The sequence below is a fragment of the Aythya marila genome, assembly GCF_965140915.1.
Source record: "Aythya marila genome assembly, chromosome: 7".
NCBI classification, from domain to species: domain Eukaryota; kingdom Metazoa; phylum Chordata; class Aves; order Anseriformes; family Anatidae; genus Aythya; species Aythya marila.
The window spans coordinates 32,118,279-32,142,250 of record NC_139048.1 but is presented as its reverse complement, the minus strand read 5'-3'; the positions used below and the strand labels follow the sequence as shown (position 1 = coordinate 32,142,250).

The 23,972-nt window shown below is 44.8% G+C and overlaps 1 protein-coding gene across 4 annotated transcripts in view; it reads right to left on the bottom strand.

The window, feature by feature from the left end:
- Positions 1–23,972, bottom strand: part of MICU1 (mitochondrial calcium uptake 1) — an 87,763-nt gene that overhangs the window by 33,720 nt on the left and 30,071 nt on the right. For 3 of the 4 annotated variants that reach the window (XM_082765124.1, XM_082765125.1, XM_082765123.1), the window contains exons 6-9: positions 23,800–23,962; positions 15,559–15,602; positions 2,583–2,648; positions 1,257–1,371 (exon numbers count right to left, since the gene is read on the bottom strand). In XM_082765124.1, the coding sequence (XP_082621250.1) occupies positions 1,257–1,371; positions 2,583–2,648; positions 15,559–15,602; positions 23,800–23,962 (388 nt within the window). The remainder of the gene's footprint in view (positions 1–1,256; positions 1,372–2,582; positions 2,649–15,558; positions 15,603–23,799; positions 23,963–23,972) is intronic. The other variant, XM_082765126.1, reaches the window with a different exon arrangement.

Sequence of the window (23,972 nt, the reverse complement as noted above, 5' to 3'; positions counted from 1 at the left end):
AAAAAATAAATAAAAAAAATCCTTGGCTCCAATGAGTGTTATCTATCCGTGTTTGTTTTTGCGACATGAAGGTCACATAGAAGCCTTCCCTCGCCAGGTCAGTTTGACAACAAACAAGACCTTGAAGCTGGCTTCTCCCCTGTAACAGAGACTCCAGAGCAACGTGTTCAGTAAAGAGCTGCCTCTTTCATGTGTCCGTGTCACAGCAGGCAGGAACACAAGGGAAAAAAACAAAACAAACCACCATAAAACACCCGCTGTTTCTACAAAACATCAAGAACTATCCCCCTTGACCCCCCTGAACAGCACAAAGGCAGTAGTGGGGACTTAGAGTAAAATGTCAAGAGCTTGGATTTGGTTTTTAATCAGTCCATCATACACAATTAGAGGGCCAAACTTTTCTCGTATAGAATTTATATATATATATATATATATATATATATATATATATTTTTTTTTAAGTCTGAAAATAAACTGCTTTGGTTTATTTGAAAAGTGGCAAGTTTCCTTCTAGCAGGACTGGAAAAGAACAGATTTGTAGACTTTCCTGTTGATGATACAGCATCGTCTGAGGGAATCTACCAGGATGGCTGTTTGCCTTCCCACTGAAGAAAGGCCAGAAATGCCTCTCCACATTACTGAGGGCTTCAGTTTCACCGTTTCTTGCCAACAAAGTAAACTGAAGTCCCAGCACTTCCAGAGAAGAGACTTTGCTGGGACAGATTAGCAGATCACCGAAATATCACAAACGCAAGTCAAACGCAGCCATGTGAAGACAGAAGGCATCTGATGAGCCTTGTGGAAATGTAAACTGCTTAACTTCTCTCCTCATTGGATTACATCAAGCATGAGTGTAAGCTTACCAAATGCAGCTGGAGAAGAGCTTGCACAGCTTTGCAACAAGCAGTGAAGAGCTGGAAGGCAATATTCACTCAAACACGAGAACATCACATAGTTAACCAAAGAACATCTCTCTATTTACAGTTTTGAACAGCAGGTTCAATGATTCATTCAAAAAAGCCACGTTTTTTAAAAAGAAATACTTCTTTGGAAATCACAGATAAGCTTATCTTTCCAAACTACTCGAAGCTAAGTCTAAAATAGATGAAGTAGCAATAGCAATTGTTTACTCAGCTCAAGTTTCAAACAGTCAACAATCCCTTCTAGGGAAAGGCACACAGAATACATCAGAAAGCTCATTGCTGGTAAACCTTCAAAACTAAAAAGCAGTGACTGCAGAAAGAAAAGCTACTTACTGGACAGGACTGTTGTGAGGAAAATGTAGTCAGAAAAAGAAATGAGTCCGCATTCTCCGAGTGCATAAAAGATGCTGTCTTCATCAGCAAACTTCTCTCGCTCCTGGGACAACTTCTGTTTATTTGTCCAAGCCGAACCCCAAAGGGAGAAAATAAAACAATCAATGAAACACAGAATCTGAAGGCTTTCTTCGTATCCTCACCACCAAGCCATTCCACATACACACACCCCTACTGTCACCATTGATATTCAGTGGACCTTTTCCAGCCTTCAAATCTGTCAGAAACAGCCTGCAAAGGTCAGTGCTTCCCTATCTCAAATCAGGGATGAGGAATTGCACAACAATTGGCTAAATTTAGCTGAAATACAGATAAACTAAGTCAATTTGGCTTAATGCTGTCTGGATCTGAAAGAATATAGAGCTATAAAAGTCATGTTTTTATAATATAGGAGCCAAAAAGGAAACTATTAGATTTCACTAATAGCATTTTAGCTTTAGTTGTACTTTTCAGGAGTAGCCAAGAAGGAATTATTTCACATGAGTATAAGGTATGATTAAAGTTACTGGATATATGTAGTGATGAGAAGGATCCAACTCAGGAGTGTGCTTTGCAAGCTCACCAAGGAGGACCAGGACCAAAACCATACCTAAACTTCCTCTCTTGCTCCCACTTCACTTCCAATGCCTTGAAGTTTAATAGAAAATATCGCGTGTGTTTGATCACCTCACCTCCCTTGCTAAGCTAAAAGTCCAAGTCTCTTTGATCCGCTGAAGCTTCAAAGACTGAAAAGGATCCGTGAAACTGTTAGGAGCTGAATTCCACACTGGTGACCCATTTTAAGAACAAGACAGGAGGAGGCACACACACACACAGAGGAAAACCAAATAAATATAAAGAACAGGCGTGGATGAGGTTATTTCATAGAAACTAGATCATGCAGGCACAGAAGCACGGTCAAAGCAGGCTGAATTTAGGAACGGCTTGAGGAAAAACCACCAACAAACAGCACCACACGAGGGTCCAGCTACACAACTGTCCCCCACCATTACCTCTGTCTAGCGGAGATCCCATCATATACAAGACAAAGGAAAGAAAACTGGTTAACCAACAGTAAAACAAGCAGGCAAAACACAACATCAAGTCGAACAGTTAGACTTGCCAAGAGCAGGAAGGTCCTGAAGCAACCAGGTGGTTGCTTTGACCAGAGGCTGCTAAGAAGCCTAGGGCCACGTCCCAGCAAGAGTTAGCACGGAGCCTCTCGGGGTGAGGCCCCCTGCCTGCAGCTGATGTCTCTCGTCCGGCTCAGTTTGGGAGAGCACTCACCATTTCGTGGGGCTGCAGATTGGGGAGGAGCTCAGCTAATAATTTAGATGAAAACTTAACCCGTATCTGGCTCGGAAACCGCAAGAAAAAGAAACAAAAATACAGTTTTTCAGGAAAAACGTTCAGCTCTATAGATCCTATACAACTCTTCACAGCACCTCTGCCTTTACCAGTGTCAGGAATTGAGTAAGAGGCGGATCACTGACAGCAGACAACACTAATGGCACTCATTTCATGCAAAACAACTGACTTATGCTTGCGGGATACCGGGCTGAAGTATCATTTACTAAAAGACTTTTGCCTCCCCTTCCCATCAAGGCTGATCCCAGGCAAAACTGCCTTCAGGCTGGCACATAGCTCAGGACAAGGCAGCACCAGCTGGCTTTCCTTAGAGCTAAGGGAAGGATGTGTGGGGAGAGCAGCTTTCTGCTAGTGCGTGATTTACTGCCTCTGATCACCTTCAGCATCATTTACCATCAACTAGCTGGTGGCATCCTCCTGCTTCATCCACTTTAGGAGCCCGTGAAGATGCTGCAGAGGTTGGTTTATTAATTTTCACGGGTCTTGTTTCTGCACTTAAAATTCACACCCAGCAAGCAGCTCCCAACAGCCTCCAGAAGCCTAAAACCCACATCCAGAGACTAACAATAAAACGGATATTAAATTAGCTGCTCTCTGAAATACAAAGGTTTAGACAGATGGGAGAGAGAAGCATTTCTTCATTCGCGTTTCACTTTGGGCAAAGCAAAACAAATTTCAAGCCCTTACTTGCCAGGAACCCGGGGAGGGCGAGTGCCACCGCGGTGCTCAGCCTGCCTGCAGCGAGCGAGAATCTCTCCCCCTGAACTTCACGGGGTAAATAAAGTGCACCCGAGCTGCTGCAAAACAACTGACCCAATCAGTAAGGTTTCCAGGCTCCCAGTGCTGGGAGGACAAAAGTTTTTTTTTAAAAAAATGTACAGCTTCCCCATTTATTTTCTCCTGGCCCACTGGGATGCTGTGTTTTACTGCTTGGGGTGGGGGGAAGCTCTCCCCCCTACAGCAAGGGCTGGCACCATCCTTTTTCCTTCCTATGTTTTAGACCATATTCTCCTGAATTGTCTTAAAATTCCTACAGAAAAAGAATTTAAAAACCATCCTTCACTCACTGACAGGTGGATTTGGGACGAGCTGTTATCCTGTCATCAGCTGATACAGCCCAGCCGCTCCTCCGAGCAGGAGTTCAGCACAGAATTACAACGAGGGTTTGGATGCCCCAGCCTGGCTCACAGTTTAACACTAGCTGGGAATAGAAGATGAACTGTGATGGGCATTTGGGGAGATTTGTAGGGAAGATGCGGAGCAGTACACAGAGCCTGGCTGCTATCAGGCCATAGCCCTGCTGCCACCACAGCGCTGAACACCAGCCCTTCGCCAAAAGGGTCATGAGTGGCAGCAGGAAACTGGAAAAAAAGCTTCCCATCTTCTGGAGACGAGTTACCTTCATGAATTACATGTTCAGTTATCCATCTCAGCTTTCACATTTCTTGCCCTTTTCTGTCTGATCTGTATCTAATCTTCAAAGCGCTCAGTGACAAGTCAAACATCTTCAATTTAAGTTTTTTTTTGTTTGTTTTTTGTTTTTTTGTTTTTTTTCTCCCTGTTAAACCCATTCCCAGAACCAGCACATTGATTAAAATCATTCAGCAGTGCCCAAAACACGCCCGCAACTCAGCATCCACAGGTGAGCAAGGCCCAGGAAGGGTCAACAGTTATGATGTCTTCTTTAACCAGGCAGTAAATTTGTATTAAACAAGCACACAAGCAAGCATCCAGATTAACAGGTACAAAAAAAGGAAAAGAAAACCAAATATACCATTGATTTCAGCACAAGCATGGCTCTAAGTTCAGTGAGAAGCTGCCAGTCTTGGTGGAACAAGTCATTATACTCAGGCAAATTATCTTACGATATCACCAAACACCAACAACAGGTTAAAAAAAAAAAACGTAGCTGTTTTTGGAAATACAAAGCTTGGTTTTGCCCTTCCCAATCCAGACCCAAGCCCAGCAATCAGCAGCTCAAAGACAAGTGCCTCTAATGAAAAAACTGATATTTTGCCCCCAGTTTTTTAAGCCATGTGGGTTAAACATACATTTCAGTGGCACCCAGTAACAGCCAACAGCCTCCCCCAGATCCTTGTGCTGCAGAAAATGAAGTTGCAAGCCATATGCAGACAGTCCCCCAGACTTGTGTTTATGAACGGAGATCACAAGCAGGCAAAGCACCCAAAGATATAACACAAACTTCACATATTCTGCCCCAAAACCAATGAATTACTGGAGCATCCCTCAAGCCAAATACATGATACAGCTTCCAGGCACGGGCAAACATACACGAGCTGAACCAAAGCTTCCAGGTACAAACAATTTTTTGGGGAAAAAAAACACAAACATTTGTTCATTCCTTTGCTTGCTAACCATGACCTCTACTTTGGGTTAAAAAATGACTTTTCCAGGGCTGAATGAAGAGTGAAACGTGTTGGGGAGGGATGGAGCCCTGCGCCAATACTGCTGCACAGGGCGAGCACTGCAGACGTGCCATCACTTGGAATAAGCTGTGGTTAAAGCACCAAAGCACATGCCCAATCTGGTTAATGCTTAATTAAGCAAATCCAGAAAAAGATGTAGTTTTGCAAATTAACAGTTGCCTTCTCTGTAAAGGCAGAGATGGTCACCCAGTGCAGTGTCAGTGCTTGCTCTGCGCTCCTAACATGCAGCTAGAAAAGCCCCATCAGCAAAACCCTCGCAGATCCATTTCCAAAGCTCCTTAACGAGCAACACTTGATTGGCCTCTTTGGGAAGAGCATATTCTTGGTGAGCCACTTAACATTGACAGTTTGTGTTTCAATCTGGAGGAAAAAAACATGCACGTGGCACATTTATTCATGTAACGTGGCTGTGTTTCGCTACCACCTTTGTGCTCAGGCGCGCCAGAGCTTCGGGAATTTCTTGCCTTGTGTGAACACTTACCAGTGACTGATGCCTTCCCAAACAACAGGAAAAAAATCTAAGTGCATGCAAGATTTTGTAAATAAGTGAGGAATTTGGGGTGAGCCATAGCAATCTCCTATTCACAAGCGTCATCATACTGCGTTTGTTCCCTTTTTTAAAAACAAACCTGAAGGTTACCAGTACTACCTGATATAAAACCAGGAATATTTGGAATGGTGAAGCCAGCTTGCTGCAAAGCAGTTCTCTTTCAGTCCCAACTGACCACCCTCAATTATACAAGCTCTTTAAAGACATCTCCTCGTTCATTTCTTTTATGGGTAGCAATAGGCAGAGGAAAAGTCAAAACACAGCGCTCAGTGTGAAAAGAAATGGTCTTTTTTTTTTGTCACCCTGCAGTAGGGGTTGTATGATATCTGTAGGGTACGTTTGCTCAAAATTTCTTCACTTGTTCTGAGTTTGCTGGCTTTATAAGGTGAACATGACCTTCCCTATCATTGCAGTTTGGGGATACGCGTCTCTAAAAATGAAGTATCTCTACGAAGCAAGGGGAGCTGGTAATCTAAAAGCGTGTTTGCCTGAGATGGATTTTATAGAGAGCAACCCCCTGAGATCTCGCAAATCTCCTGCCTACTTTTATTTCCCCTATAAACACCGGCTGCGTTTTAAACTCACTGGTTAAATCCTCCAGCTTAACACAGCCAATACTGATGAGCTAGGGAATTTTCTGGGGGGGGAACACCCATTACTGCTTGTGCACAGAACACGGAGCAGTGCACGTGGTGATTACGCACTATTAGTGCATGGTGCTGGTGTACAGCCTGACACTCAGTGCTTAACACAGCAGACAGCTCCCCTACAAATAAATAACCCCAAAAAGGCCTTCAGAAGCAGGCTAAAACATGGAGTTTTTCAGCCCAAATATTCAAAAGCCCTATGGGGAGAAACAGGCAGGGCAGGTCCCTCTGTGCTACGAAACAGGGACGAAAAGGGATTTGGGAGAGAATAAGGGGGTTTAGAATTGGCTTTAATTTCCTTTCTTTAGAGCTAACTTTATAATGGGGATGGGAAATGTCATTTTACACCCCTCCTGGGATTTTATATCACTTTTGTATTGCTGAAGAAATAAACATTTTCGAATTGAGGGTTGTGATGGAAGTCATTACAGCCCAGGAAACCAACCCAAGCCTCCTTTGGCAGTGGAGAAGCTTGCATTAGGAGCAGCTCGAGGTAATTTATTATGAAGTCTACATATTAACACAGGCAAATGCAAACAGAGTCTGCATGGCAAATGGAGGTGGGTGTTAGAGCACAGGAAGATGCTTATAATGTGCCTGCAGCTGATAAATACTGCAGCTCAGGACCTCTCACGAGTGCATTTTAATAAAGAGCTTTTAAAAACCGTCTCCTTCTGGGGTGATTTGTTTATCTGTATACACAGCGGGCCCCAAATTCACACCTGGACATAGATGAAGTTGTTCTGCATATATCTTTCCCTCCAAATTTGAATTTGGACACATACAGAATCAGAAATTTGGCAGCAATGATTCCTACGGGTGGTCTCCTGGGACTGGAAAGAGACATTTGCATCCGCTCCTTCCAGCAAGGCTGTGAATGTTCACCACCTTTCCAACCCAAGGGCACCTGAAACGCAAGGCCAGCATTCTGAACAACCAAGGAAAGAGACACAGACTTCCCAGACCCTTCACAGGCAGCAAAACCAGTCATGCACAGGAGGAACCCCTGCTGGGAAAGCAGAAGGGAATGCCTCTGAAAAGGGACAGTCTACACTGCTGCTCCCCTCCGCTGCGGTGCCGCAGTCCTCGGCAGAGTAACAAGGTGGGCTCCCTCAGGAATTAGGGTTGTGCATCCAGGACTCGCTTTCTGCTGCTCCAAACAAACCACTGGAGTCTTACGTAAGGTCATTTTTGGCCATAATGGCTGCTTAGGAACAGCTCCTTCAGAGTAATATTTGTTCTCTGTTGACCACACATTTGCAATTTATTCAGGTTGCCCAAAATCTCTCACAAATAGGAGCTTAAAGGAGGTCTCATCTGCAAGCTTGGATTGTTTTTCACACAGGGGAAAAGAAAAAAAAATCCTCAGTGCTGAAGACAAACTTCTGCAGCCCATAGATTTTCTACCAAAACCCACAGGAGATGAAGCTCTCCTAATCCTGCTGCTCACACGACGGCGGCACAGCTAACCCAGCCCTCCTGGCCTCCTCACTGCGCTAATTAGGAGCGAGAAGATCTCTCCAGGAACAACAGGCTGTGCTGCTTTCCTACAGCTGGCTCAGCCCTCGCCTCGATTCTGCCCAAAATGGAGCTGTATTTTCAAAGTTCCTCTCTCTATGTCAAATAATCCAAGCTGAGGAGGAGCAGCGCTCGGGTTGCTTGCACAATAGCAGCTTCCCCACACTGCTGCAGCCCAGGACTGTTTTTATTACACCATCACACTCTTTTTTTCCCCCGTTAAGTACAAAGGGCAGGCGATGCTTGGGAAATGAAGCTGTGCTCCAGCCCATACACAAGGTGCCTGTAGGACCACAGCAGCATTTGCCATGGAAATTTGGTGGGCGAGGATTAAAATGAGGTCTCTGGTGTCCCAAACCATGCTTCTGAAATGAGCTGACCTCCGACACCCTTGAATGTAAATGTCTGTTCAGGTCCCCAGATGGAATATCAGGATGCATCTCAGGCTGCAGTACACTCAGAAATGTCCTTTGCCATGAACAAATCCAGTGTGAAAGCACGTGGGGAAACAGTTCTGCACAGAATGCTTTTACTTTGCCCTCTGATGCTGTGAAATCAATGAAAACCAGAGGGAAAGTCAGCAAAAACTACATATTCAGGGTACACTTCCCTCTTTACTTACTAACACTAAAAGATCTTCTCTCTGCTTCCTAGCTCCTCTTCCCAGAAGCCTTTTTATGAACTCTAGCATCTAAATATCTTCCTGAGCAACTATTTCTGAATGCAGTTCACCCTACATAGTTCTGTACCTTTGAAAACCTCAGGCAAGTTTGCAAAAATCACCTTCATCTAACTCACACGTATTCAAGTACCTGACATCTCCCTCAAGCTTGTAAAAAGCTTTGGCCAGGGCAATGCCTCTCCTTTCCCACAAAACAAAAATAACTCCACGGCTTCAAGCAAAAACCATCTTTTTCCAACACAACCAGCCCTCTGCTGCTAATAAGACTGGAAACAAGTCAGAGGCCTCAAAAGGCAGGAAGGAAACAGGAGGACAGGGAGATACACCTTGGAGCACTGCTCGAAGATGCTTCCATTATTACTAAAAGTTACCCTGAGGACTTCGTTCTGAGCAACCCAGGCTAGAGTATTGGACATAAATCCTTTTGGCCACGTATTGAGAATGCCTTCAGGATTATTTCATAAAGGAGCAGGGAAAAGGGGGCAGCATACACTGTCCCTTTTACATGAAAAGTGCGTATCATGAGGTCTGAAGCACAAAGTAATTAAAGCACATGCTGTCTGCTTTGTACCTGCCAGAAATCCTGGTGGAAGGGGAGAGGGTTAGAGAAGGGAAGAAAACGAGGGAACGCTTGGTTACACCAAAGCCATCATTAGAAATAAGACACAAGTATCACGGATTAGTATCTGGAAGAAACCCCGCTGGATACCTAGAAACCAGAATAAAAGAGCACAGACAGCAACCAGAGCACGTTAGAGGGATCTGCCCAATGAACCCTGTGAAAACAAGCAAGAGAATTAGTGGTACAAGGCAACAGCAAGTAGAGCTCCAGACATACGAACAGGACACAACCGCTTGGTAGGAGGCAGGAGAGGATGAAGTGTTCTGTATGTGGAGGTAAAGCAACACACATGTCTACGGGGATGTTTGTGTGCCGTGCAATTACCCTGTGTTAAATGTAATTAAGTGTTCTCTTTGATTATTTTTTTTTTTCAAAAAACAAGAGAAGAACCTGCAGGTTAGTATCCACACAGGTCGTGGTGAACTGCACACAGTAAGTGGCAGTGAGGATCAGAAAAGTAAATCAAAGCTGCCAAGCAAAGCAGTCGAGGGCCACATGTGGCTGGGAGAAGAAAGCTAACGAGCAAAGAAACCCACAAACATGGGCAGTGGTGTCAGCGAGGTGGAGGAGGAGCACATTAGTTCAAATCACAGGTCTGCTGCTATTTCACAAGATCAGCGTCTCTGCTTGCTTTTGCTAAGTGATGGGAAGGAGTCATCTTCCACCAGCTAGTCAGAACACTTTGGGGCATGGTGGAGAACTTAGGTTCAGAAGAGTGAGGTTATTACCTGTATAACATGTCCCTGCTCGTTATGTAAGCACGACTGGCTCTAGGTAAAGCCAGAAGGTAAAGAAATGTAAAAGCAGGAAATCTGACATTAGGCACTGATGTTTTGCATGGACGACAGAGCAGGATAGGCGAACGCCTCGAGGTATCTCCAAGGCATAAACCAGACAGAGTCCTGGTGTGACCAGTTCCAGCTGCTTATTTCAATCACTCCTATGCATGACAGTGGCAGGAGCTCGTACAGTTGAGTTTACACAACTCCTCGACTGCTTCATTGCATCTAAGGAAAAGTACTGAGGATCTCGCTCAGCTAATGAGCTCAGTAAGTCAACTGCACATGCACGTTACGCTGCATCCTTCTGAAGGGAGGTTTCAGAGGCACTTGAACACCACAGTAACTCAGAGCTCTCATCCAGCGTCAGGCTCCCGAATGAAAGCAGGACTTGGAGCTTGCCTCATGACAAGCCTGGGTCTACAGCAGCTCACGCCACTCTGCCGGCTCCCATGTCCCAGCCTGAGATCATACACAAAGCAAGGGAGCCCAGAAATTCTAGCTAATGAATAAAGGCCCCTTTTTATTCTATATTTTCAAAATTAGCAGCAAGATCTTTCAATCCGCTAGAAAAACCTATACTAAGGATAATCCATCTTCCTCCAGTCCTTTCTGGGGGGGTTCTTCCTGGCACCTGAGACGCTCTTTAAGTCACCTGGCATGAAATCTTCCTCTTGTATTAATTCCCAGCAGCCCTAAAAGGCTCACTTGCAGGGCAACTCCCCTTTCCCTGGACCCACACCTGCACTTACAGGGCCTTGGTTAAGCTAAACCTCATCCTAGCCCCTTACACAAGCCTGCCCACCTGCATAACAGACTGAGCTATGATCAGAGAGGCTCTTCATGGTGGAAGTGAGTTTCAGATGTTTCAGTGGTCCTTACCTCTTTCTCCTCTCCTTACACTTCAAGCTCAATGAGAACATCAAGGAAAATCAACATGGAAACAGGTGTACTTTAAACAAATAGCCAACATAAAGCACAACACAAACTTACATTGTAAGTGAGCAGCCAGAACATCCAGACATGCTTCAAAATTGACCACCTTCCCTTGTGTGAAGTGGTGAGGACTGCAATGGATGTCTGCAGGCTACTGGCAACCCTACCACCTCTGGTAGGGCCTGAATTCTTGATATCCAGGGAGGGAAAATTTCAGCAAGGATTAGGCACAGAAACTCAAGTATCTGCCCTTCCCTTCATTTTGTTATTGCTGTGTGGTACTCCAGGGCATCCCAAAACATCTAGGGATGTAAATCCAACTGCTGGCAGGAAATACTTAATTCATAAGCTTAATCAGAGGGCAGTGAAAGCCTTTATTACTTCCTGCAGCAGTGGTTGCATGCAGGCAAGCTGTTGCTGGTAACTCAGGGGGCTTTTGTTCATATTAAGCAGCAGGAAGACATTTTCCCAACAGGAGAACAAAAAGGGCAAGTCAAGTTTACTCAGTATTGAAACTAACAAGCCAGGCAGGTTTTTTTCTATGTTGTGCCTCCACCACATCCATTTTCTGCCTCCACTCACCCCTTTAGCTCAGGCTGTGCTGCTGAAAGCTCCCTCCTGTGGCTCAGCAGGATGGGGACCGCAGCAAGCAGCGGCTCCTCTGTCTGCACAGGCGACAGACAGGGCACGGCTTTGCTCTGAACAAGGTGGACGTGCAGCTCACTTTAGAGGACCACTGCTAACAGCATCACTTCAGAAGATGAAGCTTGTCAATCATTAATGCATAAGCCAAGAGAACAGAGTAAACAGTGCATGAAAAAGGACATTTTTTTTTTTTTTTTTTTTTAACAAAACCCATATTACAATGTGTGTAACACCAGCAAAGCTTATGCCACACGATGGGTGCTATGAGACTTACTTCCCTTTAGTAACGTGAGAGCTTGTTTATCACTATCATCTTGCTAAGCAAGGATGCAAGCAATTAGTGGTGGCACAGAACAACACATCGATTTTAAAGCCTGATGCAGGAAGAAAACCTCCACGTCACTCTCCAAACTGCTTGCTCTGAAGCCCTGATGAACATGACACAACGGGGGGGAGCAGCACATCTGTAATTGAACAGGACTTTGCCCTGAACAAGAGGGACACCTTTCAAGATGGTACAACATCAGGGACAAGAGATTGCTGCTGCAGCACTGATGAGCACAGTGCTTAGCTGATGGGTTAAGGAAAGCGTTTGCTTTCCGCAGCCAGACTGCAAGAAGAAGAAACAGTTTAAAAATGGAGCAGATGAACAACTGCAGTCTGAGCGTCTTAACTTCACAGCATCCAAGGCTGCAAGTTAGATTTTGCCTGGTCTCACGTCAGCCTTTTCACTAAAACTATCACGGGAAGGTACTTAAACGGTGTTCAGGCTTAATATGAACGCTCTGAAATGTTGACAAACTGATCTATTTCTCCCTCCTACTGAATGAACAGCGATCGATACCTCTTCTCTTCTAGTTTCCTGAGGCTTGCTTGCCTGGGGGTGAAACAAGCAAACAAAACCAGAGCCAGAGACAGCGCTGCCTCCCTGAGCACTCAGCGTTTCAAAGAAAACTGAGTTCATGTAGGCAAACAGATCTGACCACGGATTTTCTGGATTCACTGGATGAATGTCTCTTGGGTTTTCGGCCTCATAATGAGCGGAGGAAAACTATCCAGGCTCAGATTACAGGAGCCCAGCTCCCGTTAATAAGGCAGTAACATTTACCTCCCTCTCCAGCCACTCTCTGAATTATCACTAAAAAGGAGCAGGAAGAGGGGGGAAAAAAAAAAGAAATATAGAAATATTGTAGTTTCAGCATAGCATTCAAACCCATGCACAGCGAGATGCCTCAGGAGCCCCACACAATTACAGAAGAGGCACATCCCTGAAAATCCTTTGGCAAGACCAGTCCCACTCACTGCACAGCAGCCACTCACTTGTTCTTGTAGTTTTAAGTAAATTGTAGTTTTAAGTAAATCAGACTTGTGCTGTGAAAAGAGCAACTCGTACCTGCATCCTAGTGGCGTGGCGTTCACATCTCAACCATTCATGCTCAAAATTCACACCAATACTTGAAACTCTGTACCGTGCTATGCATGTAAAATGCAACTGGCTGCACAGCTGTTATGTTGATTTATAGAAAGAATCAGTGAAAAAGTTTATTTACCTGCAACCCTGGGCACAAACCTTTGCTTGGAAACAAAATTAATCCTTTCTACTCTTCAGCAGTACCTAGCTTGCATATTCCCAGTACTTTTTCGCAGCACAGCTTGTCTGTCTGAAAGCTCAATCTTTTCACCTTAAAAAGGCAGAGGAAATTTCCAGTGCACAAGCCTATTACTTTCTGAGTGCATGCCTGGGCCACAGGTCCCATTGCCTCCATGGGACATCTGTAAGGATGCTTAAGGGAACAGCAGACCTCCCAGCCTTCTGCTCGAGCTCATCATCTCTGCCAACGCATGAAAGGAGAGCGCCAGAACGGCATCTCCACCAAGGCAGAGCCGCAGCTGGGGAAGTCATCTCCAGGCAGAGCAAGAAGGATTTGCCTCCCAGGAGGAATAAGCAGGTGGAAACAGGCAAGGAGGAAGAGATGCAAAAGGATTTTATCCCTTGGGTGCCGCTATGCGGCCAAACTTGGATGAGAAGGGTCAGTCTCACAGCACCTCAGGTGGTGCTTCACTGAGTACAGGCTGTTTGTTTTAAGCTGAAACCCAAAGCAAGCAATAAAGCGAGGAGAAGATGCTACCAGACACATCCATCTACTGTCAGCTTCTTCCTTTACCAAGGGAGAGCCAAGGCCAATTTTTTTTTAAAGCTCTCCTCACATTCCTGTCTCACCTGGACATCACCACGACCCTAACAGCCAGAGGCACTCAGCCAGTCCCAAGGCAGCTGTAAGCAGCCAGGCAGCCAAACAAGAACCTTTATTTCTTCGCTTCCCACAGAGCGGGCTGCTTCCAGGCTGTTATTAGAGCATGGAAAAATAGGTCCTGGGAGAAGATAATGAAGTCTGCTGCAGTACCCTAAGCCTGCTGCCTCATTTCCAGGCTCCCCAGATCAGAGTGTGGGGATGTCCAAGCGCAGCTCTGACACCTCCAAGTTGTATAAAACAACTTCACTTGCCTACAGGTCAGAGAGGAGGACGGTTAGTGTGTAAGGCTACCAGGACAAAGGGCTCCACCCTTCAGAGATGCTCACCACCGAGTGGGGTTCTCTGCAGTAACTGCGTCCATCACCCCGATGGGGTCGTGATTCAAGTCCTCAGTGCTGAGACACGTCACAAAAAGTGGAGTCCAAACTGTTTGCCTTGATCTCATCCCCAATATGATAAGACCTGATGGCAGAGTGCTCAGGAACAGAAGAACTATTAGCAAGAAAAAGTGTGGCTTTCAGCTTTTCTGCCCTACAAACAAATCTTGTTTATGTAAAGCCTCAGGGAGGAACATGATAGCTTGACAAGATAAAGCGATGCAAGCGAGCTGATGTAAACCAGCCACAGAACAGAGAAACTTTTGGTACCTTGCAAAGAAAATACGTGCTTTATTTTTTGGAAGCTTGAAAAGCAGATACAGTGGTTGTGGCGGTGGGGAAGACAAGAAGTGTTCGTGATTCAGTTTTTTGCATCAAAACCAGCTGCCAAACCACCACCTTCCAAGTGCCTGTTTTTCACGCAAGATTTGCTTTGCTGCCTGGGCAAGCAGAACACTTGCACACCACAGGTGACAGGGACCTCAGGTGTTTGATCACCTTTCCCTACTAAACGAAGGAAGACAGGGAACTGCAGGCATTCAGCCCTTGCTGCGTTGTATGTTAATCTTTAAAGCCAGGTTTCTTTGTTGAAGCTTTCGGGAAGCGCCTGACGCATCAGGTACATCACTACAGCAAGGAGGGGATCAGGTGCTGACTTTGCTTCGGAAAAACACAAGTTTGATTTCCAGATGACGCAGAGGAAAAGAAAACATTGCTGAAAGCTGCAGTACCAGGACGTGCCCACGATGACATAACGGAAAACAAACCTGCAGGCATCTGCAGCACGTCACTATGGGCTGGTAGTCCTGGGGCCAGAGCTACCTCTGTACCAGTGGGGTTTATGGTGTGGTTAATCGAGTCTCCCATCTGTATAACGACAGGTCGGATGCTACGTGCCCCATTTACACAGACAAAACTACATCAGAGCATGCTCAGCATTTTACCAACATGTACCACGACAGCACAAACATCCAGAACAGTTGTGTACCACTGCAGAAAGGACCTAGGGTTCAAAAGGGGAATGAAGTGAGGGGATTTGATGGAGTAGAAATACATGCTGGGGATGCAGGAAGAATCGAGCGTCTCCAGGAAACTGGAGACAAATCTGGAAGGGAAGAGTCAAGTGAGTTTTCCCTGAAAATGCATAGCTTATGGGGCTCTCGGTCATAAAGCAGCAGTGAGGAAATGTGATTACAACATAACATTTCCTGGCATACCAGTACTTAAAAGGGGCAGAAACGTTTTGATTGTCAACATTGAGTAAAGTCACCTTTCATAAAAACATTTCTCATTCACTGTCATTATATAAAAACACTGCAATGCTACCAAACAACTGGAAGCCTAGACAATGCTTGAATTTACACTTATATTGAGATAATAAAGCACTCCAGGTTACAGAGGTTATTGAACAATATACATTTGGTCTGATGTGCTCACCTTCCCATCATAGCGCTTCACTATGAACTGATCCAGCCCCAGATCTGAAAGAGAAAAGAAAGCTATTTTTAAAAAATGGTCTTGGAGCACAAAAGCAAGCATTTCTTGGGCTTTCTGGTTCAATGTGGATTAGGAAGTAAAACAGTGTGAATACCATCACTGGGAAGAACAAGGTGAAAGAAATGTTTTAGTTCCTTGCACACTGCACTTTGATCACAAAAGACAAAATCATAGCATCAGAAAATAAAATCCTCATCTCGCAGGGACAATAGCAGCACGGCTGCCAGCACCTCTCTCAAGTCTGAAATACCCACCTCAAACAGGGAGATTCCTGCTGGTAACAGGTAAAGATTTTGCCCACGATGCCCCAAGTCAATGCACATTGATAAAACTTTTGTTTTCAGTACCATTTTTTCAGTGGTTCACAAATGGAAAAACAGAATTGTTTGCATAATTGGGAATTCTTCATATAAATCCAAGCCTCGTTTGTATTTTCATATCAAATTGTTCATGAGCAGTCAGGTGAAGAGATGCAACTGTATTAGTAAGTGCTTTAGCTAGAAGGGTATTTTGGAGGGAGGTTATTTGTACTAGTAAATTCGATCTCATACCATCACAAAAGTATTTTTTCTTACCCCTATTAAGGGAAAAAAAAGCATTTGCGGAGTTAAGGAGCAGAGCCCTCCATCTGATGAGCCATGCCCAGAAGGCTGCACATATACTGATGAATGCACAGATGAGCAAGATCACAAAAACATCAGAAAAATTAATTATTGGAGCTCTGCAATACAAATTCAGCAAGATGCATCCTGAGAAGAGATTAAGCAGAACTCAAACCGAGCGCTTCCAGTAATTCAGGAGCACGAGGGCCAATTTTCAGTTTTCTGAAGAATAAAACCCCAAGGAACAGCCACATCCCCTGCATTTTCTGCCACTGTTTATGATAATTATCGATTGCTCGTTTCAATTTAAATTAGAAAAAAGATGGAAAAACTAAATAAAACCTCTTCTATCTCATTCGGAGGAGCAGTGAGCAGCCTGCCACATCACCTGCGTGTGGAGGAGGATAATAAAACACTTCTCATCTATTGAAAAGGTTCATAATGGGTGCAGTGCAGAAAATGGAGTTGCTCATCACTCCAGGGTGACCTCCTCAACCTTTCTGAACCAAAGCAGCTAAAACTCCCCCATCACCAATTTCAGAGGTCAAGACAGCCGTCAGAGGGCTTTCTGCACTTGTGAATATTCAAGCCAGAAAGCACCTTCTCACCATTTTGTGCGCCTGACAACAGCCAGAAAATTGCATATTCAAGCACTTCCTGAGTTTAATCTTCTTTTCCTTGGAAGAATTTTGTTCCTCCTCAAAGTTGTGTGCATAAATGCAGGAGGATATATATTGTCACATTTCAAGGCAGGTTTTGTTTAATACAATGTGCTTATACATATATACTAGATGATGCCCTATAACATATCCCTGGCAGGCCAGCATTATATACATGCTCACAGAATGCTAAAAAATGACATAAGACAAAACCAGAAGGTACATCTTAATGGCAAAACCCCTCAAACTGGGCACTATTAGGAACGCAAACAGGTTTCAAAGATGACCCAAAATGAATGGATGTTCATGGGATGAGCAGGAAGCAAGGATGAACGAGTGCTTTCTTTGATATATACACAAATCCTTATAGGATTTTGTATGTATGTATAGGAAGTTATTAAAAACAGCCAAATAACACCTAAAAAGCCCAAAAATGCAGCACAAAAATGTGTCACTTTTGCTGTCCTTTTCCGCGTCGCTGTATCAGGGCACACTGGAAGACAGCATTACATACTGCTGGCACAGGAATGTCAGTTCGCGTTGGTGTTTTATGCTCATCCTGACTCGCGGCTATGCACAATATCCCTTCTCTGCTGCATTACCTAAGCCCCACACTTAAATTCACCTATAAAATTCCCCTTGCAATAGCTCCTGACCAAATTAATGAGAACTGTGAAAGTTAAGCCACAAAGGCATATATACATCCAAGGCACACTTTTACTGCACACACTTCCCCTTTTCCTTTTCTTTTTCTTTTTTTTTTTTTTTTTACAGGTTTAGCTATGTGTTTTTCCGCAAGTCCTTAATCTTAAAAGTGAACAAAAGGAAACCAAACACTCCTGATACCTGTGTTCTTCCTTCTTTACATTACATACAAAAAAAAAAAAAAAGGGCTTTTCCTCAAAGACTTTTACAGCAGAAACTCAAGGTATGCATAAGGCTAGAAAGCCGACGTGGGAGCCAGCAAAATGGAAGCGCTGTGTGAAAGACGACAATCAAATCTGAACAAGGAAAGCAAAGAACATTACTTATTACATTTCTGTTATTCAAAAGGCAGCGTGCTAAGTTAAGACCTCTGCAGGATTCAGTGAACGACATGCAGGCTGGGTTCACGAAGCAAGTATCCCCCGGCTGGGCTGTTACTGAGGAGCTGCAGGAGCACGAGCTAATAGGCACACTTCACAGCAGAAGTGCTTTTCCAGCACACGCTACGAAGCAGGGGCTGAAGTGCCATTCTCCCAGAAGAGGATTAAAGGATTTCTTCCAGGAGATGACAATGAAAGCCAGAAATTGTTTCGGGGAGTGCCTGTCATTAAACGCCCCTGCTGCTGGAAGGCACAAGGTGCACCACAAAGGCTCCCCGCGGTAGAGGGAGCCTCTCCAGTTGGGCTCCGGTGCTCACTGTGGTGTGACACAGCCCCTGCACCACACACAGAAAACACTAAGAGCACCCAAGGCACGAGATGGGGAACAATTTTTTGGTATGAAGCCTTCAGCAAGCCATTCAGCCGAGGTAATGGACTCGAACTCTACAAAGAGAAATGAAACAGCTCCTTAGCACACTGTCTGAAACACACAGTATCGCTTGAACACGAGCCCAGTATAAACTCATTTTGCAGGCTGAGATTTCTCCTGCAAAGTCATCCCATGCCAAAGCCCAGACCACAGCCTTCCTCAGCGTGATCTTATTACAGCCCCTTCAGCCTCCTGAAGGAAACAGACCCAGAGCTATGACCTATCCTGAAACACATCTTTTGTTTCCATCAAACACCACACAACGCCTCGCCTTTCACCACGCACCCAGATTATCAGCGCTCCTTTTGCTTACCCAGCCACAGGTTCTGCAGGAGCCTGAACGACTTGCAGTGATTTCCAGATTTCCCTGCCATAGCCTGCTTATTTGTGGTCCTTAAGTACCACGTTGTATTACTGCTACGATTATTGACAGTACCTAAAATACAATCAGGAGCTGCCACGGAGAGGCCAAAGACGTGGCATCACCATTAAGTGGTGCTTCAGGTTAGATTGACACCCCTCCATCACCAATATTAGGAATACAGGATGCTATTCATAGTTGTTTGATGGTAGTTTCACAGCACTAAAAATAAAAAAAGTTTCCGAATAAATCAAAATGACTTACACTCACTGCCTGCCATGCTAGGGGGAAGAGGCCGGTCAATAGCAGAGCCTCGCTCTGTGTGCTTGCTTCTTTCATTTGGAGGCGGGAGGGATGGTTTAGAGAAAAGGAAATAGATATAAAGGGAAAAAACACGGAACAACCTGCTGCTGCTCTTGTTCAGCTCTAATAAAAACCTGAAGTCAAATGCTTGCTATATTTCTATTGATTAACGAAAATGCGCGTCCCACAGATGCACTCAAAGCTAACTAATTACCGTGCCTGCTAAATACGTACCAGTTACTAAGCTCCTCGTGTTACCTGGGAAAGAAAGCTGTAGGCAGCAGTTTATAGATTGCAGGTCTAAGAATTATTTAACAAACGAGCTTCCAGGAGAACGATTAATGTTATGCCAAGGAAACAGTTCAGATGAATTAGAAACCATCATGATTTCCTCTGGGATGCCAACGATTTTCCACTGCGATGGAATAATCTTTCCAACTCCCTCCAGTCTTTATACCTTTGTCAGATTTTCCACATAGTTGGGGTAAGATTTACTCGACTGCTTTTCCTTTCCCCCTGGTTATTAGGGCATGGACTTTTTCTTGTAAGGAGATGAGCAAAAGGCCCAATTAAGAAGACTGAGGAGCCTGCTGGCCATGCATACACAACACGCTAGGTTAGGGAAGGGGAAAATACTGGACTGAGTTTTCCCATCTGAAGCTGTACGCCAGCATTGTGTTTTGCATGAGTATGAGGGCTCAGAGATGATCCTGGCCTAAGAAGGATATTTCTGCAGCAAAAACAACAAGCACGCCACTCTTGCAAAGGGCTGCTAGGAGCCAAGTGCCCCGGCTGGAATCAAACCCCAGATAAATAACCACCACAGCTGAGTGTAAGCGATGCTGAGGGAAATCGGGGACATTGCTTGGCTTCCCAAGAGGGACAGCATAGACAGCTGAGTTCCCCAAACTACTCAGCATTGTGGCAATTCAGAAGCCACCTTGTGCTCAGCTGTTCTTTAAGTCCAGGTAGGAAAAGCAAAACACTTAAAAACCTGGAATTAGGCTCCCCAGTCCAAATAACACCTTTGTCCTTGCTCTGTGCAGAATTTCACAGAATTCTTCCAGTTCAGCCACCGAAGCTCTGTCCTCTCCTATGCATCCACACTGAAGCACAAGATTTTTGCTATGTGTCATACAAAACCAGAAGTTTTTTTTAAAGTCCAGCACCAAGCATTTCATAAGGTGACTCTGCGTACTCCAGTGCTACTATACCTGAAGAGCTGCTGCATGAAGCTGAAATCAAATCGTTATTTTTACATACTGTTACATAAACCTACATATTTTTCACAGATTGCACTCTACAGAGATGTACGCCAGGGCCACACTCCTGCTCCTGAACAACGTGGCCTCTTCAATCAACTCCTTTGAAGAGATCCAGCCAGAAGACATCAGCTCCATCCCTCGCAGCTCCTCTCCTCCAGCACCGCTCTGCACGCAGAGGTTGCAGGGCACAGCTGCTGCTTTTGGCACAGCTTTGACAGCGTGTTCCTGGTTCCTTACAAGCAAAAAGAGAGAAACCTGCCACGTTCTGCACTTCCAAGACTTCACATTTTTGAGCCACTGCGAAGCAAGGTGGATCCTGAAAGACCTTTCATGCAGCAGGAGTTTGGGTTAACTCAGGACGTTAACAAGGATGGATGAACAAAACCAGTTTGGGTGTAGCATCTCTTTGTTACAGTGTGCTGCTGTAAGACACAAAGCCTTTTTTTCTTTTAATCCTTCTCACAAAGACCAAAACCTCCTGGTACTGTCTGGAACAAGCACCAGGCAGGATGCTCACACAGCCTGGGAGCCAAGCCACCTCCTGGGTAGAAGAGAAGGTGGGAGGAAAAAAAAAACAAAACAGGACTGCAGGGAGCAGCTATCACTGCCCACGCTTCAGTGGCGCTTGGACTTCACAGCACAACAACAACTTTTCTTCAAGCAGCTTCCCAGACAGATGCCATTCTTCTTTGGCCTGTTCTGGCAGACACTTCCCAGTTGGGCAGGAGCATGTCAAGCACAGCTTCTCTGCTTGCTTGTGAGCAAACAGGAAGCCAAAGCCAGGGCAGAAAGTTTTTCTGAACTATTAAGAGAAAGCAACCTACGCGAGCTAATGAGTTAGAATTCATTTTCCCCAAACAAAAAAGAGAATTTAAAATTGACACTTCATTGACAATAAACCAAACTTTCCCATACATAATCTGTAGAAATTTGTCAGGTGTAAGACCTCTCTGTAGATCAGCAGTTTAAAACTTCTTATGTGCAGCAGGCACTCAGAGGCACTGTGGTATTCCACGTGACTTTTATTCCACGGTATTTGCCCTCAATCAAATAGCACAGACATCAGTGAGAAGGCACTCGCTGACGAGTGGCAGCTTGTGCGCTGTGAGTCCTTTAAAACTGAACGGATTAGGAACAGATGAATCCACATTTAAGGTCTACTGTAGGAAAACACTACGTAATACCTCTTGCAGAAAGCCTTGGGGTCAGTAGGGCTACAGAGGAGTCAGTATGCCAGTTTGAGCATTAACCTGTGAGCACAGCAGGCCATGCCACCACCTGACAGAGATTTCCAAGGAGCGCCCAGGGATGAAGGCAGGATGCTCCAGCCCCAGCGGAGGGCACACCCGAGTCATGACTAAGGGAGAAAGCAGCCCCAGCACTTCCTCCATAACCTATGATCCAGATTTTCCTATGAGTCAAAAGTACAAAACGGATGTTAAGTACACAGATAAATCAGCCAGCAGGTAGCAGTCTTTGTCTTAATGTAATTTCTGGTTTTAAAGCTAGACCTATCTTCTTTTACTACCAGCTTTTAAAACATTTGGGAACAAGGTTATGGCTGGTTTGACTTTACTGTAGCACTAAATGTTTTATTCTTTTGAGTTCATTACGTGTTTAAAAATCACTTACCATGATTGGCATGATCTATAGTGCTTATAAGGAACACACAAGCTAGTTTTGTCCGCAAGCAAATCCACAACAGCAATGGTGGTTGGATTTTCAAGCCAACAAGCTGTAACGCTGCCTACACCCAGCCAAGGCCCACTGCCTTCCATCTCACTCCACTTTCCAAGAGTGATTCCGTCAATCACGAAGGTAATTTCCCTTTTAGGTTGCTGTGTGGCACTGACTGGTAGCTTTTGCAGGCACTTAAAGGCCGTGATGGGCTTCACAGGGCCATTTAAGCAGCTCACCTATCCTGAATAATAGTTATGGGGGAAAGTTAGCTGCTTCTAGGACTGAAATTATTCACCTTTGCTTGACACTGAAGTAGACATTGCTGGGCACTCTTCCACATTCTCTGTGCACACTTTGAAAAGCACCAACTAGAGGTATTACACCGTAGAAGAGGAGAATCAAATGGCTTAAAATTAAGCATGGGATGGTTTCTGTTTTTAAGCAGGCTGACAAAAAAATAACTTACATGGGAAGCCTCACACTCAGCCAGGTGCTACTGGAAGTACTAACTCAAGGAGCTTCACATGTGTAAAATAGTAATGCGTTTTCAGCATCTCTGAACATTGCCTTCTGTTCATTGCTCAAGCCACTCCATCGCTGAAGGTGAAATGAAGTAATTAATATGAAGAACTACTGCCATTTTCAGGACTTGAAGACATTAATATCAATTCACCAGCGTGTTTTAACACTAAGGTAATGATGGGATTATTCTTCCTTCCCTCCTTCACATGGTTGTTTTCTAAGCACAAGTGTACACAGTATTTATTCAGCACCTGCCACAAGACATCAAACCATTTCCTAGCTTGTATATAAACCTCAGTCTCAGAAAGTGGGCATTTGGGGGTTGAGGTTCCTCAATGCCTGCAAAGAGGAGTTTTAGTTTGACAAAATGTGCTTTGTTCTTTGAGATACTTTGTGGGAGACTAATAAATCCAATCCCCTACACCTCACCCACAATACGAGTCTCCTCCAAAACAGAAGATATGCAAACCCCTCCCACCACCCTGCAAAACCCAGCCTCTCAAATGCTCAAGACAGTTTTTCATCCTAGAAAAGCAGCATCTGCTCTCCAGCCTGTTGCCTCCCAGACCCATCCAGGTACCAGGACAGATGTGCTCCAGCTCAGACATCAGGGAATTTGAAGCAGGTAGAGATGAGGCCCACCCTGGCCAGCAGCATCACGGCTCAGCTGGGCATATGAAGCTACCTGTACTCCTCTATTCCTCAATTTCCTTGGCAGAGCACCCTCCTTTTGTAAGTTTAGGAACAGTTCTTACTGTGTTTCAGTTGAAAGGAACCTTTCTCTATTAAATATGCATGATAGCTTCAGGAGGTGCTTTCTAAGCCCGAGCACTCCTGGGTTCAAAACTCCCAAGAACTCAGAGCAACACTTACAAACCTGAATTATCAACATTATCTGGCAGCATTGCAAGACAACCACTTATAAGCTTGCACAGACACACTGCAGACTCTGCTGGAGAGATGAGTTTGGCTCGTACATCAGTAGCCTTCTGCCTTCCTCCTCTGTTCATTGCAGCTCCCTTGTCCTCTTGCGCTTCATCCCATTGGCATAATGCATGGGGTGAGAACACCACCTTTTTATTGTGGCAGCAGCCCAGGCACTAATTGGAGAGCAACCCCCCAATTTGTGCTGTACAGGTCAACACAGAGACAGATGATACTCAACAACGTAAGTGTTTGATGGGAAATTTGAGGATCAGGGAAAAAGAGACTGCAGAGTTTACTCCCCTTTGCTGGGTTAGTTTCTGCAATCAGCACACACATACGTCACTTACTTTCGGGTTGTTTTTCATTAGGTGTTATCGATCTCACGAAATCCTGCGGCGTCATAAAAACCTCAGATTCGCCGTGCTCATTTATCACTTTCAGAGTGGCGAAGTATCTGAAGATTTTGTCTGGCGTGGAGTAGGCTCTGATCCTGTTCTCATACTCCATCACCTGGGAATCA